Source organism: Struthio camelus, chromosome 11 (genome assembly GCF_040807025.1).
Source record: "Struthio camelus isolate bStrCam1 chromosome 11, bStrCam1.hap1, whole genome shotgun sequence".
NCBI classification, from domain to species: domain Eukaryota; kingdom Metazoa; phylum Chordata; class Aves; order Struthioniformes; family Struthionidae; genus Struthio; species Struthio camelus.
Window position 1 is genome coordinate 20938608 of NC_090952.1, and position 23833 is coordinate 20962440.

The window sequence follows — 23833 nt, forward strand, 5'->3', positions numbered from 1 at the left end:
GCCTCCACCTCCAGCTGCCTGCAATTTCTTATACCTATTAAATGCATTGCTTATTTTGAGTAGCTGTTGGCAGCAGTGTGGCTTGTACAGCATAGGGAGACATAGGGAGTGAGCATGAGATGTCTGAAAAAGTTTTAGGTTGTATCTTGTTTTGGTATTCTGTAGTTTGTCCCAAGGAATTTGAGTGACAAATGCAATATAGATGTAGAGATGAAGGAGATTGTCCTTTTTCAGGTTCTGAGAGAGACTGGCAGTAGTCAAATGAATAAATAAAAATATTTCTAATGCAGCTGAATACTAAAACAGATGCTTTGAATTAAATCTTATTGCTTACATATCTGTCTCTGGGTTTAAGTCACAGTTGGGTTTTGCTACTTTTGAACTTTTCGCTCTATGAACTCTGTTTAAAAAAGTTAAGGCTTTACAAGAGTAAGAACATCTTGGTGTTGATTTCAAGATCAGAGTATTAGTTCACCTTCTACTGCATGTTGAGCCTAGAGAAAGAAAGTGCAAGAGGGATGTAGCTGAGAAAAAGAAATCTGAGATACTACAGTTATGAAGGGGAAAGACTGGCATTAACAGCTGGAGTAGTAAGGCAGAAATAACTAAAACATGTTCTGGGGTTTCATGCTAGCTGTCCTTGCCACCTCCAAATTATATTTTTGTTATAGTTTTAAAGTATAAACCCATTTCCCTCTTTCCCACCTTGACTTCTTCCGCCCCTATTTGTATATTCTTGTAAGTTTGTCTTCAGAAATATCACGTTTGCAATTGCAGCTGAAAGATAGAAAGTGCAATTAGAACCAGTGTTGTGGTGATTAACGTCTTCCACCAAGGGGAAGTGGAAGGGTATATGGGTATATTAGAGCTTCAGAATTTGTGCAGTGGTACTTACAAACTTTTTAACCATGACCAAAATAGTGTCTGAGAGAACTTATTATCTTCTATTGAATTCATGTGAGCTATATCACGTTGGTTTCATGTCCAATAACACTGAATTCTGATACGCTAATGATACTCTGTTACCTTCTGCTAAGAAGTATGTTAATACCACATATGCGACACCAAAGAACATTACTTATTTTTAATCACTGCTTTGGTTAGTGGTTCTTTTATTAAAAGTAGCTGTTTCTATTACTAATGTGAAAAGATTGCAAAAGGCTAGAAGTTATTGCTACTTGCAGTAGTCATCTCATTAAAAAACAGGAACCTACCAGGTCATTATTTAGTTTTGTTGGCCCTCCCCCCCCCCCCCCCCCCACCCCCCGGCCACTTTATGTCAGCATTGTCTGCTATATCTTCACTTCAAGCTAATATAAACACAAAACGCTGTGATTTTCCCAAATTAGAATTCTAAATTATTACTTTTTTTGTCTTCTGTTTTCTTGCTGTCTGTTTCTTGAATATTCTTCCATGTGATATGTTGCACAAAACCCCCCCCCACCTCACCCCCACCACCACCAAAAAAAAAAGAAAACCAAAAAAACCTCAACCCTGAAATTGGAAGCAACCTTACCTTGTTGATTTTTCCTTCATCCTGTTAATTATTTTGTGAACTTGATTTTGGTATATAGTATTTGTTTAATAAATGCTCCCAGAATTTGTTATGAGTGAAAGAAGCAGGCTTCTCTGTTTCTTGGGCTAACACTAGTGTTCATTTGATCTTCTGGTGAGCCAGTTTGAGGAGGTAATTAGATAGTGATAATTTCATGAAGATATAGTAACTTCTTTCGTTTTGTTAGTTGCATGCTCGTCCTCTGAATAGGTTTAATGTAAACTTGCCTGAGTGCAAGCATTGGCACAAAGGATAGAGGTGGTGGCATTGTGCTTGGGGGTTGAGGCTATCTATTTTGGTAGTAGCTCATCGGTAGATAGGACTTAGTTTGATAACTATCTGACAAAATGTCAGACTTCAAATTGTCAGGAGTAAAGAAAAAGCCTGATGGGTAGAGAGTTGCATTAGTAAATATGTATTCAAATTTTAGTTTGACTGCCTGGAGTCTGAATTGTGGACTAGTAGGTACAATTAATCTTCAGGCAGAGGACAGCAGACTAAATGTTCTGCCTTGATGACCTCTTTTAGGCTTATTCACTTTTCAAACTTGCTTTGTGGTGGTCCTAATGTTGTATGTATTCCCCATCAGTAACACAGCGTATGAACTGACCTTTTTTTTGGTTAATTGTATGTTCATTGTTGTCAAAATGATGTCTTGGTTGAATACTGTTATTGATGAGCAGCTACCAATCACCTTAAGGCAGTTACCTGAGACTTTGCATGACTGGAGTTGCCTATTTAATTAGTCAGTCACTGCTGCTGCTGCTTCTGGCTTGAAAGGTTCCTGGCTTAATATTTTTTTTACTTCAGAGAAACAGTGGAATGCAGACCTTTAGAAAGATTCAATTTAATGGAGGAATTGTTGTAGGTCTAACTTGTTTTTTGAGCCTAAATAAAGCCATGGCAAAAAGTCTGAGGACATGATCAGAATAGTACCTCCTAGAAATGGATTGCTATCCCAAAAATGCCCCCTTGGCATTTAGGAGTTCTTTATGAAACTGAACGCTTCTTGTAAGTGGAGCCATTGATCAGTCCCCATAATTAATGCAGGACGTACAGTATGCATGAAACAATCCAAAGCCCAATCAAAGATTTATTGATTCATGTGGTATGGGGTTCTGACCAGAAGCACCTTGATCCCTTCAGCTGCTGTGAGTATAACCAAGAAATATGAAACCTTTGTGTGCAAGAAGACCAGGCTACTAACCAGTGACTTGCGTAGCTGTGTCATGGATCAACTACCACAGTTTTTTCAGATACAGTAGTTATTTTTTATCTCTGAGAGTCTTTTTTAAGTTTTAGAAGCTACCTATTCTTGACTGCTTGGTGTAAATTGAACAATATTTATTAACCTAATGCTTTCTTGATATGATTGTCAATCTTGGTATGCAGTGTAGATTGCTTTCTTGGCTGTGACTAAAGATACAATGTCAGTGATCTTTGTCAGTTTTTAATATGGTTGAGGAAAAGTAAAAAGATATGAGGTAGGTAGAGATAGTAGTGTACTGATGGTGCAGAAACCAGTCACTAACTTTAGCCAATTCAGCTGTCAGTTTGCTTTACTGGTAGTTTAGAGGAATTTGGTGAATGAGGCAGCGAGAAAATAGCCGAAGCCTCAAGAAGCTAGGGCACAACTATGTCTCCTCATCTCTTCCAGTCTTGATAACTCTGTCAAAATTGAGAATGTCCTAATAGTTTATCTGCTTGTCTTCTGTTGATTCAGTTTGAAGTCCAGTAGTCTTAACTCCGAGCTATCTAAGAGAAAAAAATGGTCATCTTTGGAAAACTGCTCTGAGATCTCATTCCATTTTTGTGAAGCATAAAGGGTACTAGGACTATATAGGTTTCAGGTTCATGAGTTAGTCAAAAGATATTGGTAAAGGTAATGTAAGTCAATCTTTCCTCCTAAAATATAGTGAATTATAGTATTTTATGAAGAGTAATAGGAAATGTGCTTGCTTTCTGATTCCATGCTCTTTAGTTTTGTTTCTATTAGAACAGTTACTGAAATTGTGAGTGATTTTTAATGATAGAATGTATAAAACAGACTCTTGTGAAACAATAGATAACTGCCTTTTTTCTTCTTCTTCTTTTTTTTTTTTTTTTTTTCCTAAATAGAATATTCAGATAAAAACTTTGGCAGATGATGTGGTAAGGTCCTCCTGACATCTTGGTTTGTAATGATAACCCTGCCCTGCATGCTATTTTACTCCCAAACGTTGTGGGCAATGCGACATGTTCTTATAAGGATATTAAGATTTAGACTTCAGAAAATTTGTGAGACTACTATGCCTGAAGAACTTCATTTATAACTTCAGTTAAAGAAAAGTAATGATATCAATCTGGAGAAGCTTCTTTAAGCACAGTAAATATTTGAGTAAACACTGCAGACATGTTCAAACTGTTAGGAATGTTATTTCCTTTTTCTAACAGGAAAGTATCTGCGGTGGTTCTTCAAAGTAGGTTGCAAAATGATTCAAATGGGACTATTTTGGCTAATAATTGTGTACTGCATGTCAAACAAGTAGTCTATATTCAGTAGCACTAACTTGATAATATTGAATACTTTGAAACCTATTGCCAAGTATTTTACATAAACTGTATACTATCGTTTCAAAATTGATTGCAGTAAAATTACTGACTATGGTTTTCTGGATATGACAGTTAAGCCATTCTGGCTATTCAGTGGCTATCTAGTTCATCATCAGTCATCTATTTGAGATGAAGAAACTGTATATGATAACCATGTCTAAGCTTCATTTTTGACTTGAAAGTGATCTTGCCATCACAATCTGGTTAAACAAATTCGTTTTTAATAAGGTGTGCTTGAAACAGTTTACAGTAAAATTGATCTTAAAAGCCCTTTTAAATGATTGCCAAAAGAGTGTTTTAATATAAATGAATAAAATTGCATTTGATGTATATTAGAGACGTTTGAGTATTGTCTTTACAGCATTATATAGTATTTTGTGGGCTTTTAAATAGGCTATGCCCTAATTTTGTTTTCAAGGAAATGTAAATAAGAGAAAATATAATTAAAATTATTTACATTTTAAAGTTGACAATATCCTTTTCAGTAATGTGTTTCTGTCCACAAATGTAAGACTTCTAAGGAAACCATTCCCCTCCCACCAAAAAAAACCCAGAGCAAAAAAATTCCCAAACAAAGTAAAAGGACATGCAGCTTATCTAGGGATACTTTCTGTTCAAAAATTAACTCTAGTCTTGAGGTGTCTGTAAAACAAAAACAAAACAAAAACAACAAAAAAAGCCCCTTACCTATCTTCCACTCCACTTAGTCAAATATCTCCACTCGTGACTGGACTAACTTCAAATTAATCCAGGTTTCTTGCAAATGAAATCTACTTTTGAATTCTTCATGAATCACAGAAGTTGTTTACTTATAGGCAACATTAAACTTTCTTTTAAGTGACAGTTATTATAAAATCCGTGAAGTTATGAATGATACTGGTAATGCCTACATAAGCTGCTGTTAAACAAAAGTACATCTTCGTAAGGCTGTTAGAGGCAAAACTAATACCTAAATATTTGTTGATGCCGACAGCTTATTTAGAAAATCCCTGTAGATATAACATTCCTGATATGAACATACGTGTGTGCATGTATATGTGTGTATATATACACATACACTTTTTAAAAAATGATATTATTGCAAATTTTTTAATAATTATGTTATTCAGAATAGTTACATATTAAATAATACAGTCGCAAACAGCCTTATAAGGAAGATGCACTAAGTTTCTAATATTAACAAATTAACTGAATAAGCATGTACTGCTTTAGTTAAAGAAAAGGGGGGGTTGGGTAGAGTTCATAAAACAAATCGGCCTTAACAAGTTAAATTTCATTGCAGACTACATGGTATGCTTTCACTAATGTCTGTTACATGTCTTTAACTGTGAATGGCTGCTTCTATGCAAGTAATACATTGCCTAACTTTTTAAAATTATGCGCTGATTTCAGGAGTCTGTACTCAAAAACACTTCAAAGAATTGTAAATGTTACTTGAAGCACTAATTCCTGTAAAAACTTTATTTTACTTTAGCAGGATTTTTATATAAGCCTGGTGAATTTGTGAGTACCTCCTTCCCCGACTGCTGGCTTTTTCAGTTATCCTGAAAGACTTGCAGCTCCTTCAGGTTAAGGAATGTTTAACATGATCTTTATGCTACTGTATTTATTCACTACAAGGGTAGTTAGGGAGTAACGTGAGAAGATCAACTCAAGATCTTGACATGTGAAGAATTCGACGTAGTTGGTGTACTTTTGAGTCTGAAAGATAGTTACTTCTGTTTCACATATGACCTGCCATGAATCTACCTTAAATGATGTCTTTCTATGAAATGCAATGTCTATATGTAAAAATATTTTTTTCTTACAGCACAGTTTCTGAGTTTTAATGCTGCTGCTTGGATTAACTTTAAGAACATTTATATTACTGCTATGCAAACGGAGTTAACATATCTACTTTCCTATATTTCTACTTGGATGTGCTTATTTAAAATGAATATCTTTGCAGCGTGACAGAATAACAAGCTTTAGAAAATCAGGAGTGAAAAGAGAGAAACCTCTTATTCAGCATCCTATTGACTCTCAAGCTTCTATCGGTGAACTCCCAGTTGCCCAGCCAGTTGTTGATGAACGTTGCATGAACTTATCGGAAAAAGAAGTTATGGATCTCTTTGAAAAAATGATGGTAAGATGATGTGTCAAATCACTTTGAGATTTTCATTTGTTTTCATGTCAGTGTTTATTAAGTAGTAGTAATTTTCAAATGTAGTTTTGGCAGTATTATGTTGACAGTGTGGGGCAGGGGAAGGAGCATAGCATAGGCCTCTCTAAATGGCCTATCTAAATTGTTACATAAACAATTGTATCAATTATAAAGAGTATGTGCTAGTATTCCACGCATTTAAATTACTTCAATTACTTCTATAGAAGAACCAATCAAAAAGCCAAAAACTGAAAATTTCAAGCTGTTGAGTACTGATTACTCTGTTAAGTTAACCTGTAGTCATCTTAGTTTGTGATAGGTAGATAATGCTGCTGAAGAACAGTTTTTACCAGGCTTGTGTTACTTTCTTTGCCAAATAGTCATTTCCGTTAATAAAATTTTACAGTAGAGGGTAAGCTAAATTTTCATATGGTCCTGAGTATTTTCTATTTTAGGTTCATTTATCAAGGCTCGATACCATTCACAAATGTGTTTTTCTATTAGTGATATAGAAACAAGCTTTTGAAATAGGAATGTATTACTTCTGTCATGCACAATGATGATTGTATATGAAGTATAAGGAGATGTGATCTTTTGAGGATTGTGAGAAACTCTGCAACAATTTTAAAGGATGATACAGAAAACTCTGAAAACGATGAGTATGGCCTTAGGGCTATGAATAAAAACCATGAAATATAATGATATTGTGTGGTCTGCTTCTTCACAGGAAGACATGAATCTAAATGAAGAACGTAAAGCTCCTTTAAGAGATAAAGACTTGACAACAAAACGTGAGATGGTTGTCCAGTACATTTCTGCAACTGCCAAATCTGTAAGTAGTCACCTCTCCGAGACAGATGAAACTAATAAGCTTAGGTTAGCCAATGTTACGTTTTTCATGCTGAAATTCCTACTTTTTTTTTTTTGGTCTGGATATAACCTAAGAGTGATAAAGGGAAAAAAATCTGTGCTTGCTAATATATTTTGAAATGCCTGCAACTGTGGCTGAAGTGTTAATTAGTTTGAATTTCAGTTGCTGGGCAACATAAAAACTTGACATATTCACGTAAACTACAAGGAGTTGCAAATTCTCTGATGCAGAGTATCATACGTATAGAACCTGAGCATATTTTTGTGCAATTCATCTTACAAATTCATGATAGCCAAAAGGCTTAGAAAGGCTAGTATGACTTTACGGTTTCAGTAATGGCATGCGTTGTTACTGTACATACCTTTTGCAGCGTTGGAAACAGGGAACGAAAATACTGCAAATAAAAATAAGTCAGTATTATAACTTAGTTTGAAAACATTGATTATGGTAGCTGCATTGTAGATTGTGTTAAATATTCTGCTAAGAAATGTTCTGAAGTTAAATAAAATGATTCATTTAGTGGAAAAAGTGGTCTTAAAATATTCCCTGAAGCAGTTTGAGTAGAAAAGTTTATCTTCAGTCATCTCATTTGTGTTGATCATTCTCTGTAATGAAGATGATTGATTAACCCTTAACTGAAGGGTATTTCATGTAAAATTTCTGAGTTTATCTAGCTGAGGCTAGTGGAAGTGAAAGAGAGCTACTGTATGCTTCAACATCTGTTGGGATGGAGAAATATATTATTGATCTCAAATGGTGAAGAGCTGCAATTTTTTCTGCAGTAGAGGGAGTAGCAGTACTAGTGAGCTGTTAAATAGAACAGTAATACTTTTTCTGTGTTAAAAATTGACTATAGTAAATAGAGCTCTTCTGGAGTAAAAAGAAAATATTTCACAAAACTAGTTGAATGTTGTATGTAGCACAATGACAAATAAATGCGATTTCTTTGGAAGGCTGGTTTTGTCCTGGTTTTGCTACTATTTGCTGTATATAGAACTTTAAAGAAGACAGTGCAGAATTCTGAGCAACTTAATGTATTAGTGTTGTCAGAGCTGAGTAACAGCAAGGGCAGGTGGAGGGAAGCTTTTGGTAGTCAAGGGACAGAAACATGTTTCAAGTGATAAGTGAAATTTGCTATCAGTGTAGTTCTTCAATAGAATTAAATGATATGTGCGGGTTTATTTGGAAATGAGGATGAAACTCTTCCTGTTTTCACACTTCAGTTATTGTTTGAAGTAAAACGTTACTGGAAATGAAGCCTGGATATAGAATAATTGTTCAAATACCTGATGGCAGCACTTCTAGCAGTTCTACATAGCTAAGTCTGTGTGTAAAATACAGATAAGATTGTACTAAATAGTCGTCTTTTTGAAGAACAGCTGGCAAATAAGATTGTTGATGTTTGCCTGATGAATCCATAAGGATGGACTGCAAGTGATATAGTTCACTCGTTTTTAATTTGACTCTTAAAACCCACTACTGTGGAGTTTTAATTTCAAAAAATTAAAACTAGAATTACATGCAATTGGTAAACCCGAATGCTTTGTGTTCAGTTTTCTAAACTATTTCTTAAATGAGGAATAACTTGCATTGTAATGTGCAATTGGTGATCTGCTTTGAGAGGAGTGACGTTTCTGGATGCATTCATCTTAAACAAAACTCGCAGTCATTCCCGTCTTCCCAACTGTCCCATAATGAATCTGGCTAAACATGCACGTCATTGTCTGGCTAAACATACAAGTCATTGGAAAATTATTCATTGGAAAATTATTCAAGCTTATGCAGTAAATGTTACGAAATTTCCTGTTAATATACTTTGTATAGACTATCTCTGAGAACTATTGATTGTGTTGTAGAAGTTTGTCTTCGGTTGATATTGAATGTTAAAGCTTAACGTTTTTCTGAGCAAGCAAAGCTGTTTTGTTGAAGTGTTAGAAATTTTCACAATGGAAGTTCTTGAAACTCTTTCACAAAAAGCAGGTGGGAGATCACGATCTCTTTTATATATCATGGTATTGAAATGTAGCCTTATTGATTCTCAGAATTTTATAGCTGAGTAACAAAAGCATGGCTACCATTGCATGTCTAACTGCTGAAAATTTTAACAAACTGCATTACTGCCACTGTATGAGCTACAGCATGGGAAAGGAACAGAACTGGGGATAAATTTGCCAAAAGGTAATAACGGTTTAAAAAAATACCCCTGAAAGTCCTAATGTGTGGATAGGTGCTCTGAACTTCATTCAGCTCCAGTATGGATGGTTTGTTAATATGCAAAATATTTTTCCTAATGTAAAAGGCTTGCTTGTATTCTTTAATAAGCCACTTGAATATTATGATTCAAATGTAAAAATGGAGTTTTAAAAGCTGTTCAGAAATATGAATGACCTTTCAAGTTACTTGGTATTTAAAATGCAAAAAATAAAACTTAGTTGTAAAGTATTGATTGCACTCTTAAGATAAGTGAAAACCTTAAAACCTTATCTTCACCTTTAATTTTGTCATCATTTTAGTTGGATTGTTACTCTAACATTTGGTTGGATTCTAGCCCTAACCAATTGTTTCTGCGTTTTGGCAGCTTAAACTTTCTCTTCAGGCCGTGTTCAGGTTTGTCTTCCATGAAAATATTGACTGTGTACAAATTCATGGTTCTTCCTTCTTCCTTAAAATTTTCTCCTTTTCTTTGGTCACAGATAATTGTTCATCTGTGTTCTTTTTGTACTGAACATACTTGAGAGGTTTCTTCCGTTTAGAGCTCATGGCTCTTGGAACACACTTAATAGTTGATGTGACTTCCAGTCCATTTTGTATTCTTTTTAGTCAGGTTTTTGTGCTTCTCTGCACTCATCTGAAATATGAATCTCATTTCCTGATCTTGTCAAATTTAAAAATCAGTACTTCATTTTCTTTGCCTTCTGTGCCATCTTCAGTAAGTAGACCATTCTTTTCTGAAACACTGTACTCTCTTCAGAGTTCTGCGTGAGGAAAGAGCTTGGTTTCCAATGGATGGAAGAAGCTTTCCTTTTCCTTGGGGGATGGAGGAAGGATAGTAGCTAATAAGGTGGATGCTTGGATGTGATGCAGTTATTTGGGCTTCCAGTTCCTTCTTTGCCATGTCACATATGACATATTCCTTGAAACCACAAAAGGATTATTTTTTGATACTCTGTATATGCTGCAACAAAGAGTTCGGTGAAAGTTCTTCTGTGTTCTCTTTGTTTTAATGCACGTTGAGCGAGATGCACAACTTTGAAATTTCAGAAGAAGGTGACGTATTAGTGTAGTTTTATACATACACTTTCTAATAAATCTTTTACATTTATTTTATATGTAGAGAGGAGAAAACTTGTACAAATTACTATTCAGTAAAAAGCATTTATGCTTTATTTCTAAACTTTAGTGGACTTAAAGCATCTGGAAATACACAGACTTGGCTTAGGTGTTAGCTAGTTACTCTTCCAACTCAAAGAGAAGGATTATTGGTCATGGGAATTATACCTGGAGAAAGGACGAGGGCTCAAAACTCTTTCAGAACTGAACTGGTGGCGTTTGGCCATATTGACCAAGGCTAATGTTGGCAGGAGGAGAAGGTGTTGTGAATTAGAGCAAAAGAGATGGTCTATCTGGTGATGACAGTTCATCTTGTGCTTCTGGGTGACACTTCATCAGTAGGAGGAGAGATCAGGCAATCATGGAAGACTGGCAGGGACTCCTGTTTTCTGAGAGTTCCTAAAGGGTTAATAGAACAGGTAGGAGGAGAAAGTGGAGCAGGTAGAGGCTGAACAGATACCATCAGATTCAGATCTCAGAACAAAACATTACTCTCATGCTCTTAGTCAGATAGAGGTAGATATCAGATAAATTGGCTGCTGCCAGATTGCAGCAAATAGCTGCCAGAGAAAGGCCTAGAATATTTAGGCAGAAGTCCGTAGTACTAGTATTCACAAGAACACGGTCATTTGTGCAAAGTAATAGAACAGGGCAGGGATGTGCTGCCTTTCTGCAGAATTTTTCTTCTGTGTAAGGTCAACATCCTGTTTGTGTACATGCAAGGTGCTGTTCCATGGCAGGACAAAGAAAATGTGATTCTGTTTAATTACGTGGATAGCTAAACAGTGATTTCAACATCCATACTGAGCAGTTGAAGAAAAATGCCACATGAGATTTTTCTGAAGTACTGGTTAGTACTAGTTTATAACTATAGGCTTTGTTTTAGATTATGAAAACTTAATTAAATCCAGTGATGACATCATCTAAATAGATCAGAAGCACTGTAATGAATGAAGTTGCTGTATATGAATTAAAGTCAGTAGGCTATTACAGGGTTTTCTCTGTAGCTCTTCAGTGTCGTATGTAACATGTCTGACCTGATAATTTTAACAATATGCCACATCTCTTAATCTCAATACGTACATATCAAGCTAGATATTTAGTTGATTTGTTTGTAAACACACAAAATACTAATGATTCAGCAGTAGAACCTAAGGAATTTCAACTTTTATTCTCCTACAGTAGAACTACTGTTTTCCTGTTGAGGAGCTATAACTTTTAAACATTTTGATAAATTAATGAAAGAATGTAACTATTACTAATGATGAAACATTGAAATATTTTTGTGTGATGCTACATCCTACTAATTACTTTGCTGTGTTTATTTATTATTATTATTTATTTTTCTTTTACACAATAATCTCTTGGCTGACCACTGCATGCAGATAGTCGGAAGTAAAGTTCCGGTGAGTATGAACATGATGGTTTTTGTTATGAATGCATTTCATTTTTTAGAGGCTATCCTGGAATATTTTAGGCTTTTATCATGGATTTGAAAGTTCAGTGGGTAGCATTTAGTCCTTGTTTTATCACAGTGATGATCAATTAACATAGTCACATTTATCTCCCTAGTGTAAAATTGTTGATTGTGCTATTAAGTTGAAGGATCTATTTATTTTAAGTTTTCAAGAATCTATTTCCAGCTACTTTAGACTTGTTGGGAATCTGTTCATGAAGAGCAACAAATCTAAATTAGACTTATCTTAATTTTTTTTTTTTTATTGAAGTCATTTAATTGAAAGCTTAAATTGCAGTCTTTGGTTTATTTTATTTTACTCAGGTGTGAACTTTTGTAATGTCGTAATTGTTAGCATTCATAGGTCACTGTGGAACTGTCAGCTGCTGGATATCAGTGTGGAAATAGGATTAGCATATAGGATTTCAGATGGTCAATTAATAAACATAAGGTGAGGCCACTTACAGCATAGCTTTTATCTTAGTAAGTGCTCTGTTGCATTTTATGTTAAGTGATGGTTGAGTTTATGGATTATTATTTTTTAATTAATATTTGGTAAGTCTTTTGTAGGATTGAATTTAGGAAATGGAAATTTCTGGAGGGGAAGAGAAATTTTGGGGGGATAAAGGTGCTTTGAACATGTACACTGTAAAGTGAAAGCAAAGATGTATTTTGTAATTATGGATGGACTTTTTTTTTTAATTGTACCCAAAACAAGCTTTTCGGATATTGCAAGTTCTTCTACGTAGGTCATCTGCAGTACTTCTGTTTTGTTATAATAAGAATAAAGAGCAACCTCTGATATAAAGCTACTCTCTAATCCTTGCATCAAACCTACATTCAGTATATAGGGATGTAGCATACAGGGATTAAGAAATTGGCATTGACTTGCCTTTAATCAGAGTAGTCTTTTCTGCTTCCTAAGACTTTTCTATATTCATAAGTACATTTTAGTTTGTACCTAATACTGTTACTCATGTCAATTGAGGGAAATATGTAAGCACAATGGAGGTACTGAAAGGTATTTGATTCTTGAGGAAAATGCACAAATGGTTACTTCTCCCGTTCAGTGCATTAAAACCAATTTGAAACAATCCCTGCTCAAAAGTCATTTCCCTATGACATGAGTTAATCTGAACAGCTGCTTTGTGAAGAGATGATTTTATAAAGAGAATTGATATAGGCAAAGAGAGTAGCGGAGAAATTCTAAAGTATCTGGTTTCTGTCCCATGCCTTTTAATTCAGGATCTAATGGAGGAACAAGAATAATTCTGCGTTGAATGCATATTTTTGCACAAATAACTTCCAAAATAGCTAAATATGAAATGCCCCTTTTAGTGTCAGCTTTTTCTTGCTTATAGAATTCATGAACGTTAGTATGCTTTCCTCTTGGTGTGGGGGGGTATGTGTGCGAGTGTTCTTACAGGGTTCCTCCTTTGGGAGTTGAGTTGCATCTGCCTGCACCTGTGTTGTACTCTGAGAACTAAAATGTTAAAATTAAAAAAAATAAATAAACCACTGCTGCTCTGTAGGTTGCAGGCCAGTATGTCTTTAGACAGACTGACACTGTTATCTTGTTTACTTATTGTGTTTATGAAGAGGTTGAAACTTCTATATGTCACGTGTAGTTATTTAGTGAAGTTTCACAGATCTCAAACAGTTAGGAAGGGAAAGAAGTTTGGAATGTTGATGCTATTATTGTTGGGTTACAGAAGCAGAGGAGGTTTGCTTGTTCGTGCAGAGTTTTGAGCTTTAGCATACCTGAATTTTATTTGGGATCTTAAGCACAAATGCCCACTTAACATGTCATTTTAGTTGCCCACAAGGTAACCTTTTCTTACTCTTATGTAGAACAATGATGATTGTTTTGAAATGGCAGCTGTGCATCTTCTGTTTATCTGTGAGACACTAATGTAGATGTCTAAATTAAGATCAGCCTGCTAGTTCTGTTTCTAATGGCTTGAATTGTAGCATGTTTGGCTATGTACCTAGGTTAAGTCAGTAGACTACAACTTTTAAATACTAGTACTAGTTCAGTAGTTGATAAAAAGTTCTTCATAGCTTGAACAAGGACACTGCCATTCCAAGTTAAATGTGCAACTACTAGAACATATATGATTCAATCAAGGTCACTGAAAGTGCTTAATCTCTTAAAAAAAAAAAAAAAGCCTTATCTAACTTTATTATTAATTTTCTGATTAAAAGATATTGATTTATTTGCTTGAGACAGCAACAGAGTTATGTTAATAGGGAATATGCAGAAGCTCTTCAGTTAGTGATCTGTTGGGGGAGAGGGGGAGTATAAAATTGTGACTTCCACTTCATTAATAATTATACCAGCAACAGTTATTTGTTTCTGTCCAAAGAGCAATTTTTCTTAATTATGGAGCAGGAGTAGTGCATAAGATAAGAACTGACCGTCTGTGATACTGTAGGATTTCTGTTCAAAGTACTAGTTACCAGCAATCTTGCTGAAATAAGCTCTGTCCATGTAATGGAAGTAATACAGTTATAATTTCTTTAGCTGAAGTCTAATATCTGAATTGTTCAGTGTGGTTTCTCTGCCCTCTAAAACACCTTGTAAATTAAACTAAATTTTCCTGGAATCCAATAATTTTTTGCTTTTCAGAAAGTTAAGCAGGCTGGTTTGAGTAATGAAGGAAGAGCAAGGCACAGGATGATTTGAGAAGGAAACAAAATAAAGGAATGAATATGATAACGAACAAGTATGTGAGTGCTTTTTTGAGCAAAAAGCAATAACAAATATGGAGTGTTTGGTGTAAGAAGGTGAAAACTTGCCTAGAATAATTTCATGCTGTCTATTTGTGCTTGAGTGAAAAATTTAGGTTAAAGAAGCTATAAGAGAAAGCAAGCAAACTGGAAGATGGGTTGGAAAAATGGGAATGAAAAAGACTTTATAATCTCTCAAGTTGGTAGAAAAAGTCTGCAGGAGAAGCTCGGGAACTGGTGAGGAAGCGTGTTATTAAGAATGAGTTTGCAAGTTGTTAGGCGGAGTTACAGTAACGCATCTGAGTGACTTTAATACTTTTGGTTTCCTGTGAAAATGGAACATGGCATTTTCCTGTGGAAAGGAACACAGCAAAGATCTTAAATGCCTCGTGTGTAGGAGCTTCCTTTGGAGCTTGCAGCAGACTACAGTGAAAGGTCTAACCAAAGTAAATCTTTTGAGAAACAAACACATCTTGCACTCTGGAGTGCTTTTCAGGGTCTAACTTAACTTAGAAAGACATTTGAATGAAGCTTCTTCTCATTCATCTCATCTCATTTCTTAATATGTTTGTATTGCTGACAGCAGTATCTGTTTGCCTTTCTCCCCTGGACTTTTGAGTGAGTGTATTTGAAATCACAAAAACCGCATCCAGTAGAGTGTAGATGGTGTACATGTCATTAGTTACATAAGTCATCTTTTTTCAATTTCAATCCAATGCGATCAACAGCATGAAGCTGTTCCTGTTTTCAAGTTTTCTCCTTTACAGACTTTCAGAGTAATAATGTTTTTCAGTGCTGTTATGAATTGCAGTATATAATGCTAGCATGATTTGTGTGAAGGCAGGTTCTGCTTCTATAAAGATCTCTCATTCCACTTAATTTTTTTGCTCTGACGTAATAGCATCTCTTTGTTTAGGAGGTTGATAGGGACAGACTGTAGTTCCTTTATACGGTATTATTCATCGTTATGTCTGTCTTGGTCCTTTCACGCATAACTGGCATGCATTATCCGGCTGAAAGTGCTATACGTATCGGCGGCAAACGTCTTCAGACACGACAGTGTCCTGAGGGCTCCTTACTAAAAGGCACCGTAGTCTTAATGCATGCACAGTCTTTGTCAGATTTTTGTTCTATTGAGATGGGAACAAACATTTCAAAAGTATAATGTGAACATTTTGATAGTTTAGCTGTATGTGTTAATACTGAAATACATATAAGTCAAAATCATTGATTTTATTGTAGATAAATGATTGTTTTGTCATTAGCTATACTTAATGTCCTTTTGGAAAAATGAGCAGTGAAAATGTAAATAGAACAGTAAAATCGTCATAAAATATTTAGCTTTTTGGAAAAAACTCAAGAGGAGAATTACAGCAATTGGAGTAGTCCCCAATATAATTGAAGCCAAATGCATACAAACACTGTTAGAGAGAGGTCAGATGTTTCTGGTATTGATTTTTTTTGTCTATTTTTGTTTTTCCCCTACTCATGACGTATCCTTATTAAGTTCTTTTCAATAGACCATACAGAGCTAGGGAACTTTAGGAACTGCATGTTAGTCGTAGCCACTCTTCTGAGATAAACCTACTTTTCTGTAACTTGTCAGAGCTTTACAGAAAATCACTCGTTCCCTTTGGTGAAGGAATGTTTTACGCATTGTTCCTAGTTTTAAATACTACAACTCTAAAAACTGATTTACAGATACTTTAATAGCCAAATTATCTTACAGCTGGCTATTTTTCTGTGGTGCCAGCAGGGAGATGAGCTCCATATCAAAACCTCTATATCATTCTTTTGTTCTGTTGTGAACTAGATATTTTATGGATCGGTATTAGCGGCCAAAAAAAGAATTCTGCTACAGCAAGAGAGCATTGATTCAGGTAGTCGCATTATTTTAAAAACACTGATTTAGCAACTGGTGGATACCAGCTCCTTTTCAAAGTCACTTTCAGTGGCTTAACTTCTTTGTCTTTGGGGGAAGAGAGAAGTAATTTGAGGGTCAGGATATGCCCGAAGTGATTTTATACAGCTTTGCTGGAAATGGAAGACATGTATAATGAGAAGGATCAGACAAGCTTTATAAAGGGTGGGGTGGGGGAGGTTGCGCATGCGCGTGGTGGATTTTTTTGTTCTGTGTTTTTTTTTTCTTTTTGAAAAAAGTGTGTTTATGATGGTGTCTAATACAACATCATGAAGTGGATGTTAAATGAGAATGTGCAGCTTAAGCAGTAGAACATGTTAATGCAATTGAATGATAGAATGAAACTTTTATATCCAAGATGTAGTACATGGACTTGACTCAATGCACAGTCTGAAAGAACTGTTAACATAGAAAAGTGAAATATATGTGGATATATAGAATTTGTAAATAGAATGAATATGAATTGTTTACTAGCTTATTCATTTTTCCCCCTTTTCACAGTTAATTGAGCAATGACTTAAGCAGTAACTATTTCTGTGTCTTATAATATTTTTAACTTACTGCACATGGATTTATTAAGGAAATGCTGTAATGTAGAAGTTCCGTAGTTAAAGGTAGGAACGAGGTGTGTAATATCTGACTTTCATTTTATTCTGATCTCTTTTTAAGTGTGACTGTTGAGATAGTTAAGTATTGCAAACTAGTATCAAGTATTCAAGTTCGTCATTACTTAAGTTATTTAAGTATTACACATCTCTACTTTTATGTTTAATTGTCTAGTCAATAGTTGACGCTTGGCACTTCTTTTTTTTAAAAAAAAGAAAAAATTGAGACATGCATTCCTCTTATTGGCATAGGGAACTACACGGTGTCCTTCTGATTTTTTTTGTCATAGTTGCACTACACTTTTTCAACTATAAAATGTGTAATTATACATTGTCTGTTGTGTAATAGATAGTTCTATGGTAAGTCAAAGTACTTTTTGGAAAAAGTTCTACTCAAATAAATTGGCATTTTGTGCGAATAACTGAAACTAGGGCTGCTGTTCAAAAGGGTGTTGACAGACTGGGTTAGTACACTGACAGCAACCCTATGAAGCTCAACAAAAGCAAATGCAAGACCTGGCCTGGAGTAGCCATATTTAACAGTATAGCCTGGGGACCTACTGGTTTCATAGCTGTTCTGAAGAAAATGTGCTGAGGGTCCTGGTGGCCAACAAGCTGAATAAAAGTCAGCAGCGTGTGTTTCTGACAGTGAAGGCGAACTGCTTATTGGCTACTTCAGCAAAAGTTTAGCAGGTTTCAGGAAGAGATTATTCACCTCCATTTAGCTCTTGTGAGGCCACATCTAGAATACCGTGTCCAGTTTTGTCTGTCTGGTCTGGAGGGATGCAAACTGGACAGAGTCCAAGAGTGGTTCGCTAAGATCTTCAGGAAGGTTACTTTTGGTACCAGTGTGTAGAACTATGTCTTACACGTAACGTGGTTGTCTTTTCCTAGTCTCTGCAGCTTTCAGGTATGTTTCTATATTGGTGAGAGATTTAGGAAGAAGCTTTTGAAATGTTTATGGGTTCATTGTGCAAAGTACAAATCCCATAGGCCATGAACTTTCTGGCTATGAAAGAAGGACGTTTTCCTAAGCGATCCAATAGAAAGAATACAGCGTTCCAATACATGGAATTCTTTATTTTTCCTAACCATAGTGTTACTTTTTAAGTTCATATCCTGATGTTAGGTGTTGTATATTTTTAGACACTTTCTTCAGTTTTATTCTCTCCTTGTTTCTTATGCTATATATATATATATATATATGTATATATACTTTACAAGACAACTGCATGTTTTTCTAGACACCATTTTTGAAATGTCATTCTACTTACTATGGATGTGACAATGAATTCTAGTGTTGCTGATCCAACATAATATTATACGCTAAAATAACTAGGGCTGTCCTTGTTTAGAGCACTTGATAATAAGTTATAGTTTTTCTTAAATAAAAGTTCAGTAGATTTATTTTTTGACTACGGAAAAGATTGTGAAAAGAGAATCAGGCTATTTAAATTATTACAGCTTAGGGTTTTTTTTTTGTTTTGTTCCTCCCACTTCCACTTAGCATGATGTGAGGGAGAGGGAATTCTCCACTAATATCCCCTGAACGTCTGAGCTTTTATAGATGTTTGATGCAGAATTCTTCTCAGCTGCCTATTTCCATAACAGAAAAGTTTTATTTGCTACTTTGTCTCCACTTTCTCTGAGACAAGTATGTCTTCTCTACTAACAGTTCTCATTGGTCAAAGCGTGTGTATGTTCCTTCTACTTGGTAAGTTTGGCTTGTTGGGGCACGTTTTTCTCTTCAGGTAGCCCCAAATGGCCGGATTTACTTTCTTTTCTTTCTATGAGCTGGTGAATCCGTTCAGTCAGAAACCTTTCTACTTCTGTTTCTCAAATGATCTTTGTTTTTCCTTTTAGTGTCTTCAGTTACATAAATCGATGGGCTAACAATACTGTTGGGTACGCTATTTTTCTAACGCATTTGTCAGAATTGCCTCTTAAAATCTCAAAATGCAAAAAAATACAATTTTTTTTCTATCTAGTTGCCTAAAAGTTTTTGGCCCCAGGTTACAGAAGAAAAATTGGTATTTCTCTGTAGCTGTTACATGTGCTTATGAAATATTAGATATGATAGCCAACTGCAGCATACAGAAAGCTAAAGCTTTACCAATAAAAAAAAATCTCAGTGCGGATGTGGTTGTTTTGACATAAGTCTGCTGTTGTTGACTTAGCTTCCTGTGATGAAAGAAATGTGTGTGGCTGTTAAAAAAAAAATCCTGAAGTAATTTGTTTTGCAACTGCTGTATGTTATCCTTTCTTAGCTTAAAATGGATTGATCAAAGGCACAGTTGGCAAGATTTTCTTTGGTGTAGTTATCAATATGTGTGCATTCTCTAAAATTTAATCAAATCCATAATTTCATAACTTTAAATAGTAATACTACAGGAAGAAGTTGTCCTTGTCCTTCCCATTCCTATCTGTTTACTGGTTTAGGCTCAAGGATTCCCACAGATATCTAGTGAACCATATGTAGGGATGGCTTGTTTAAAGCTGAAAACATAAGATAATTTTCGGACTGACTTAAGCAGACGAAAACTCTAGCTTTGGTTTAGCAGCTAGAATAATTTTAAGAGTCTATCTCAGTAGATGTATTTTAATAATACTGTAACTTCCATTTGTCCAGCTGACATAGTTGAAAGGTGGAATTGGAAAAAGGATGAAAGGGAAAAAAACTCTGAAGTGCGTGCCTAAAGGTTAGTTTCCCAGCTGCTTTGCCAGTCCAAAACTACTTCAACCTAGAAACCTGCGTCTTCATTCACACTTGATTGTTTTCATGGTGACGTTGTAGCAGAATAGAAACTTACATATATTAGCATGCGGTAATCTGGATGAATGTTCTTGATTCTTAATTTGTATTGGGATTTAAGTGTCAGTAAAACCATTTTCAGAGTCAGCTGGAGGGGGGAACCTTCAAGCTTTGACACATTTGGAGCGGAGAGGGAATGGTGGTGAATGCATAAAGTGCCAGTCTGATGCTTTGATGAATGGAGGGAGTGAGGATGACAAGATGAGGCAGGATAGAAGTTGTGGCGAAGTTATAGGAGTGGTTTGAAAGCAGCAGGGTGACCTTTGTGACAGTTGCCACTGTGAAGTCTTTTTGGTGACAGAAGTGAACGTACTGATACGATCAGAAGTGTCAGTCATCTGAATTCTTTTCAAGCTACTGAGGAAACTGGCTACACTTTTTCTGGAAATATCTTAAACTGGAAGAAGCATTAAAAGCTGGTTTATAGCTATAGAGTATTGTATTTGTGGAGTACAGCAGGAATATTTATGATCATAAATTGGATACAGTAATTCAGCTCACTCTCTGTCACAGGCTGTAGTTGTGCACTGAACTACAGGGAAGGACTAATATTTTAGTAAATTTTTATAAGATTTTGGATTTTGTTAGTAGTCAAGTCTATTGTGGCTGTCTGCATTAGGTGCTTACTAGCTTCACAGAGAATAAAATCCATCTAAGGACAGGATAAATGTAGATTTGTAAAGACAAGTGCCCTGTCTCCTCCCACTCTGCATTTTGCTGTGGAGCTGATCATGGAATTTCAGAAAATGAGTTTTCAGTGGTGGGTGTGTGACATCTATGCCCGTTCAGTATACCTCTCTTGGGATCTATATGCCCTCCGTAATAATACGTGCTTGGCTGCTCTGCTTTGGTGAGGGGTGTTTAACTGCTTTCAGAAATATTTTTCATCTGATTTTTTTTTTTTCTCCTATAAATACAAGACTGCATGAAAATTGGGCATTTTAAATCCAGGAGATTTTGATTTTTTTTCTTCCCATCCGAAGTGTGCTTTGTAAGCAGATTATAGAGTACTGTAGATACTTTCCTGTGAAGTAAGCTTGTTTCATTATTTTAATAGCTAACGTCTCTGTATGTAAAACCTATAGAACCTGTTGTAGGTTGTGTATAATCTAGTTAGTGAGTGAAGTGTAAGCTACTTAGGCCTGCCTTCACAGAAAGAAGTAGCAGGAGTTATGCAACTTGATAGTAGCAACTGTCTGGCTAGGCCTGCATTCGTATGTTTTGTTGAAAAATGACATCTTCATACGCTGTTATTTTCTTACTTTTTGGTAAACTTTGAGAGAAATACTTCCTAGAATGTTTTTTCCTCTACAGTGTTAAATTTGGACTGGCACTGAAAATTTGGTGTAGTTGTCTTGCTCTGCTTTGATGGCTTTTGTCAAACACGGCTTTTGTCAAAATGCCTGCATTGTATGTGTGTTCAACAGTTGCGTGAAATGCATGGGGTTTTCTGTTTTTATTTTGCAGTATAGCACTTAAGATTCTGTTTTGTGCCTGTTGTAATAAACTCTAGGAATCTGTGTACCAAAACTTGAGTAAGGGGTGTGACCTCCCTGCTGTGTCAACCCTTTTAATAATAGCAAACTTGTTTATTGTTCTGCAGTGTGTGTTTGGGGGGAAATTAAAGAAAAAAAATCCTGGTGCAGGTTAAAAACTAGATGTACCTGAAGCCTTTCTACCTCTGTCCACCTTCACTGTTTTTTAGTTAACTGCTTTGCAACAGTGTGTATGGTGTTTACACTTACAATTAGTCAGGTTGAAAAATGTCTTTTAAAAAAAAGATTTTATGTCTTATTGCTTATCACTTGCTGATATACACTGACTTAAATCAGACTATCCTGTTAAATATTTTGTCTACTTCTGGAACCACTTTGTAGCTATTCACATCATTCCTTTGGAAATATAAGGCATTGGTGAGCTGCCAAACTGAGAATTCTTTTATATTTTGTAGTTAGTTTCTGGGGGAAGGTGGGGGACAATTTTATTCTTGATAACTTAAGAAATTGTCATGAATTTAAATCTTGCAAAGAATTTTAAATACTGTCAGCTTGTAAGTATGATATCACTGTGTCAAATAACGATGCAGTACACTTTCATATCTTAAATGCTAAAATTCTTTATCTAGAATATTATGCATTTGTCTAGCATATATGTTACGAAAATTACGAAATGTGAAGAAAATTCCGGAAAAATAACTACCTTGTGAGGCAAAGCCAAAACTATTATACGTCTATGGCAAATCTAAGCCAGGTCAGGATCTGTAATAGTTGTATGGGAGGGAGAGGGGACTGATTTTTTTTTTTTAAATAAGTTGTGTGTAATTAGTATCATCTCCTTAAACGCTACTCTAATCTAAATAATATTAAGCATCGTTCAATCTTCTGTGACAGGGTGGACTGAAAAACAGCAAGCATGAGTGCACACTGTCCTCTCAGGAATATGTTCATGAATTGCGATCTGGAATTGCAGAAGAAAAGCTTCTTAATTGCCTAGAGTCTTTGAGAGTGTCTCTAACAAGTAATCCTGTCAGGTAAGTAGTAATTTTTGCTGTAGTTTTCATTGCGCTGTTTTTGCATGACAGTAAAGTTTTGTTTGTTTGTTTTGAAACCAGAGTCATTACAGGAATATTTTTTAAAAGTCTTGGTTTTGAAAGTGCTAAGATGCTTGATTCTTTTGAACAGGGGAATTCTCTTGACATGAGAAGTGAATAAAGCTGTCTAGCTTTGACATCAAGTAAGACACTATTGAACAATGAAATTTGTCTGTAACATTCACATGGTTTCATGTATAAAGCCGGGTAGTTCATTCTCAAGTTGTGCTCTGAAGCTTTTCTCCTGTGCACAGGTGTGTGCTTTTTTTTTTTTTTTTTTTTGTTGGGGGATGTGTGTGTGGTTTTTTCTTAAAATGAGTAAAGAACTGAGGACAAAAAGGACAGGCCTGGCTAAGCTTTTTGTTTTCTTTTAGTTTGGGAAGCAGGGAAAAACTGTTTTTACTGCTTTTCACTGTAGTACCTTTTCTATATATGGTATTATAGAATGTGCTTCATCAGAATTGGCTGGAAAAACTCTGTATAGGGAAATTTAAAACACATCTGTGTGCATAGGCTTGTTCTTCTGCTATCCCAGTTCTTTGTTTTGTGTTCAGAGAATAAATACCTGAATGATTCTTCTAACAATTTGCAGCTTATTAAAGAGGACGTTGGAAATAACAGACTGCTTTCTGCATTGAGAGGAATGGTTATTAGGAATCTATCCTGATGCTCAAGTATTGTAAAGAGCAGTTTCAATTAGTAACTTGAACAGTAAAATTAAATCAGTACTCTCTTCCTGATATAATAAGAGTTTCTCAGGCTGAATTTTGAATTGGTTGACTGTAGTAGATTATTTTGTTCCCTCTCTGGATGTGAATAGTAGAAGAATTGTATTCACGGTCCAGCTCTAACTGGTTGCCTAAATCTCTTCTAGTAGAATGACATGAAACATGAAACCCTGTCCCTGTAGTTCATGCTGTTTGGGAGAGAAGTATGTTTTGACTAAAATAGTTAAAGCAATACACTTTCCTAGTTGAGATATAGCTAAAACTTGAGGTTTTTTTGTATTGCTATTGTTGCATCATCATGCCGTAGCCGTAGTAGTATAGTTTAATAGTGTGATTTTTTTTGGTACAATTTCTAATAATTTCCTGCTCTTTCAGTCAATTTATGCAAGCTATGGCTTTTCAGAAGACCAAAAGTTTCTGAAAGTTTTTATTCTAAGTGACTTCTCAACCTCCCACCCAACCCCAAAATGGAAAAAACAACAACCCACCTGCCCCGAGCC

General features: G+C 35.4%; 1 protein-coding gene across 9 annotated transcripts in view; it reads left to right on the forward strand.

The window, feature by feature from the left end:
• Positions 1-23833, forward strand: part of DIAPH2 (diaphanous related formin 2) — a 280711-nt gene that overhangs the window by 15676 nt on the left and 241202 nt on the right. For 7 of the 9 annotated variants that reach the window (XR_011143401.1, XR_011143400.1, XR_011143402.1 and 4 more), the window contains exons 2-6: positions 3674-3706; positions 6096-6272; positions 7018-7122; positions 11877-11897; positions 22406-22545. Coding sequence is in view for 3 of the 9 variants with exons in the window: in XM_068956705.1 (XP_068812806.1) it covers positions 3674-3706; positions 6096-6272; positions 7018-7122; positions 11877-11897; positions 22406-22545 (476 nt within the window). In the remaining 6 variants the exon portion in view is untranslated. The remainder of the gene's footprint in view (positions 1-3673; positions 3707-6095; positions 6273-7017; positions 7123-11876; positions 11898-22405; positions 22546-23833) is intronic. The other 2 variants (XM_068956706.1, XM_068956707.1) reach the window with 2 other exon arrangements.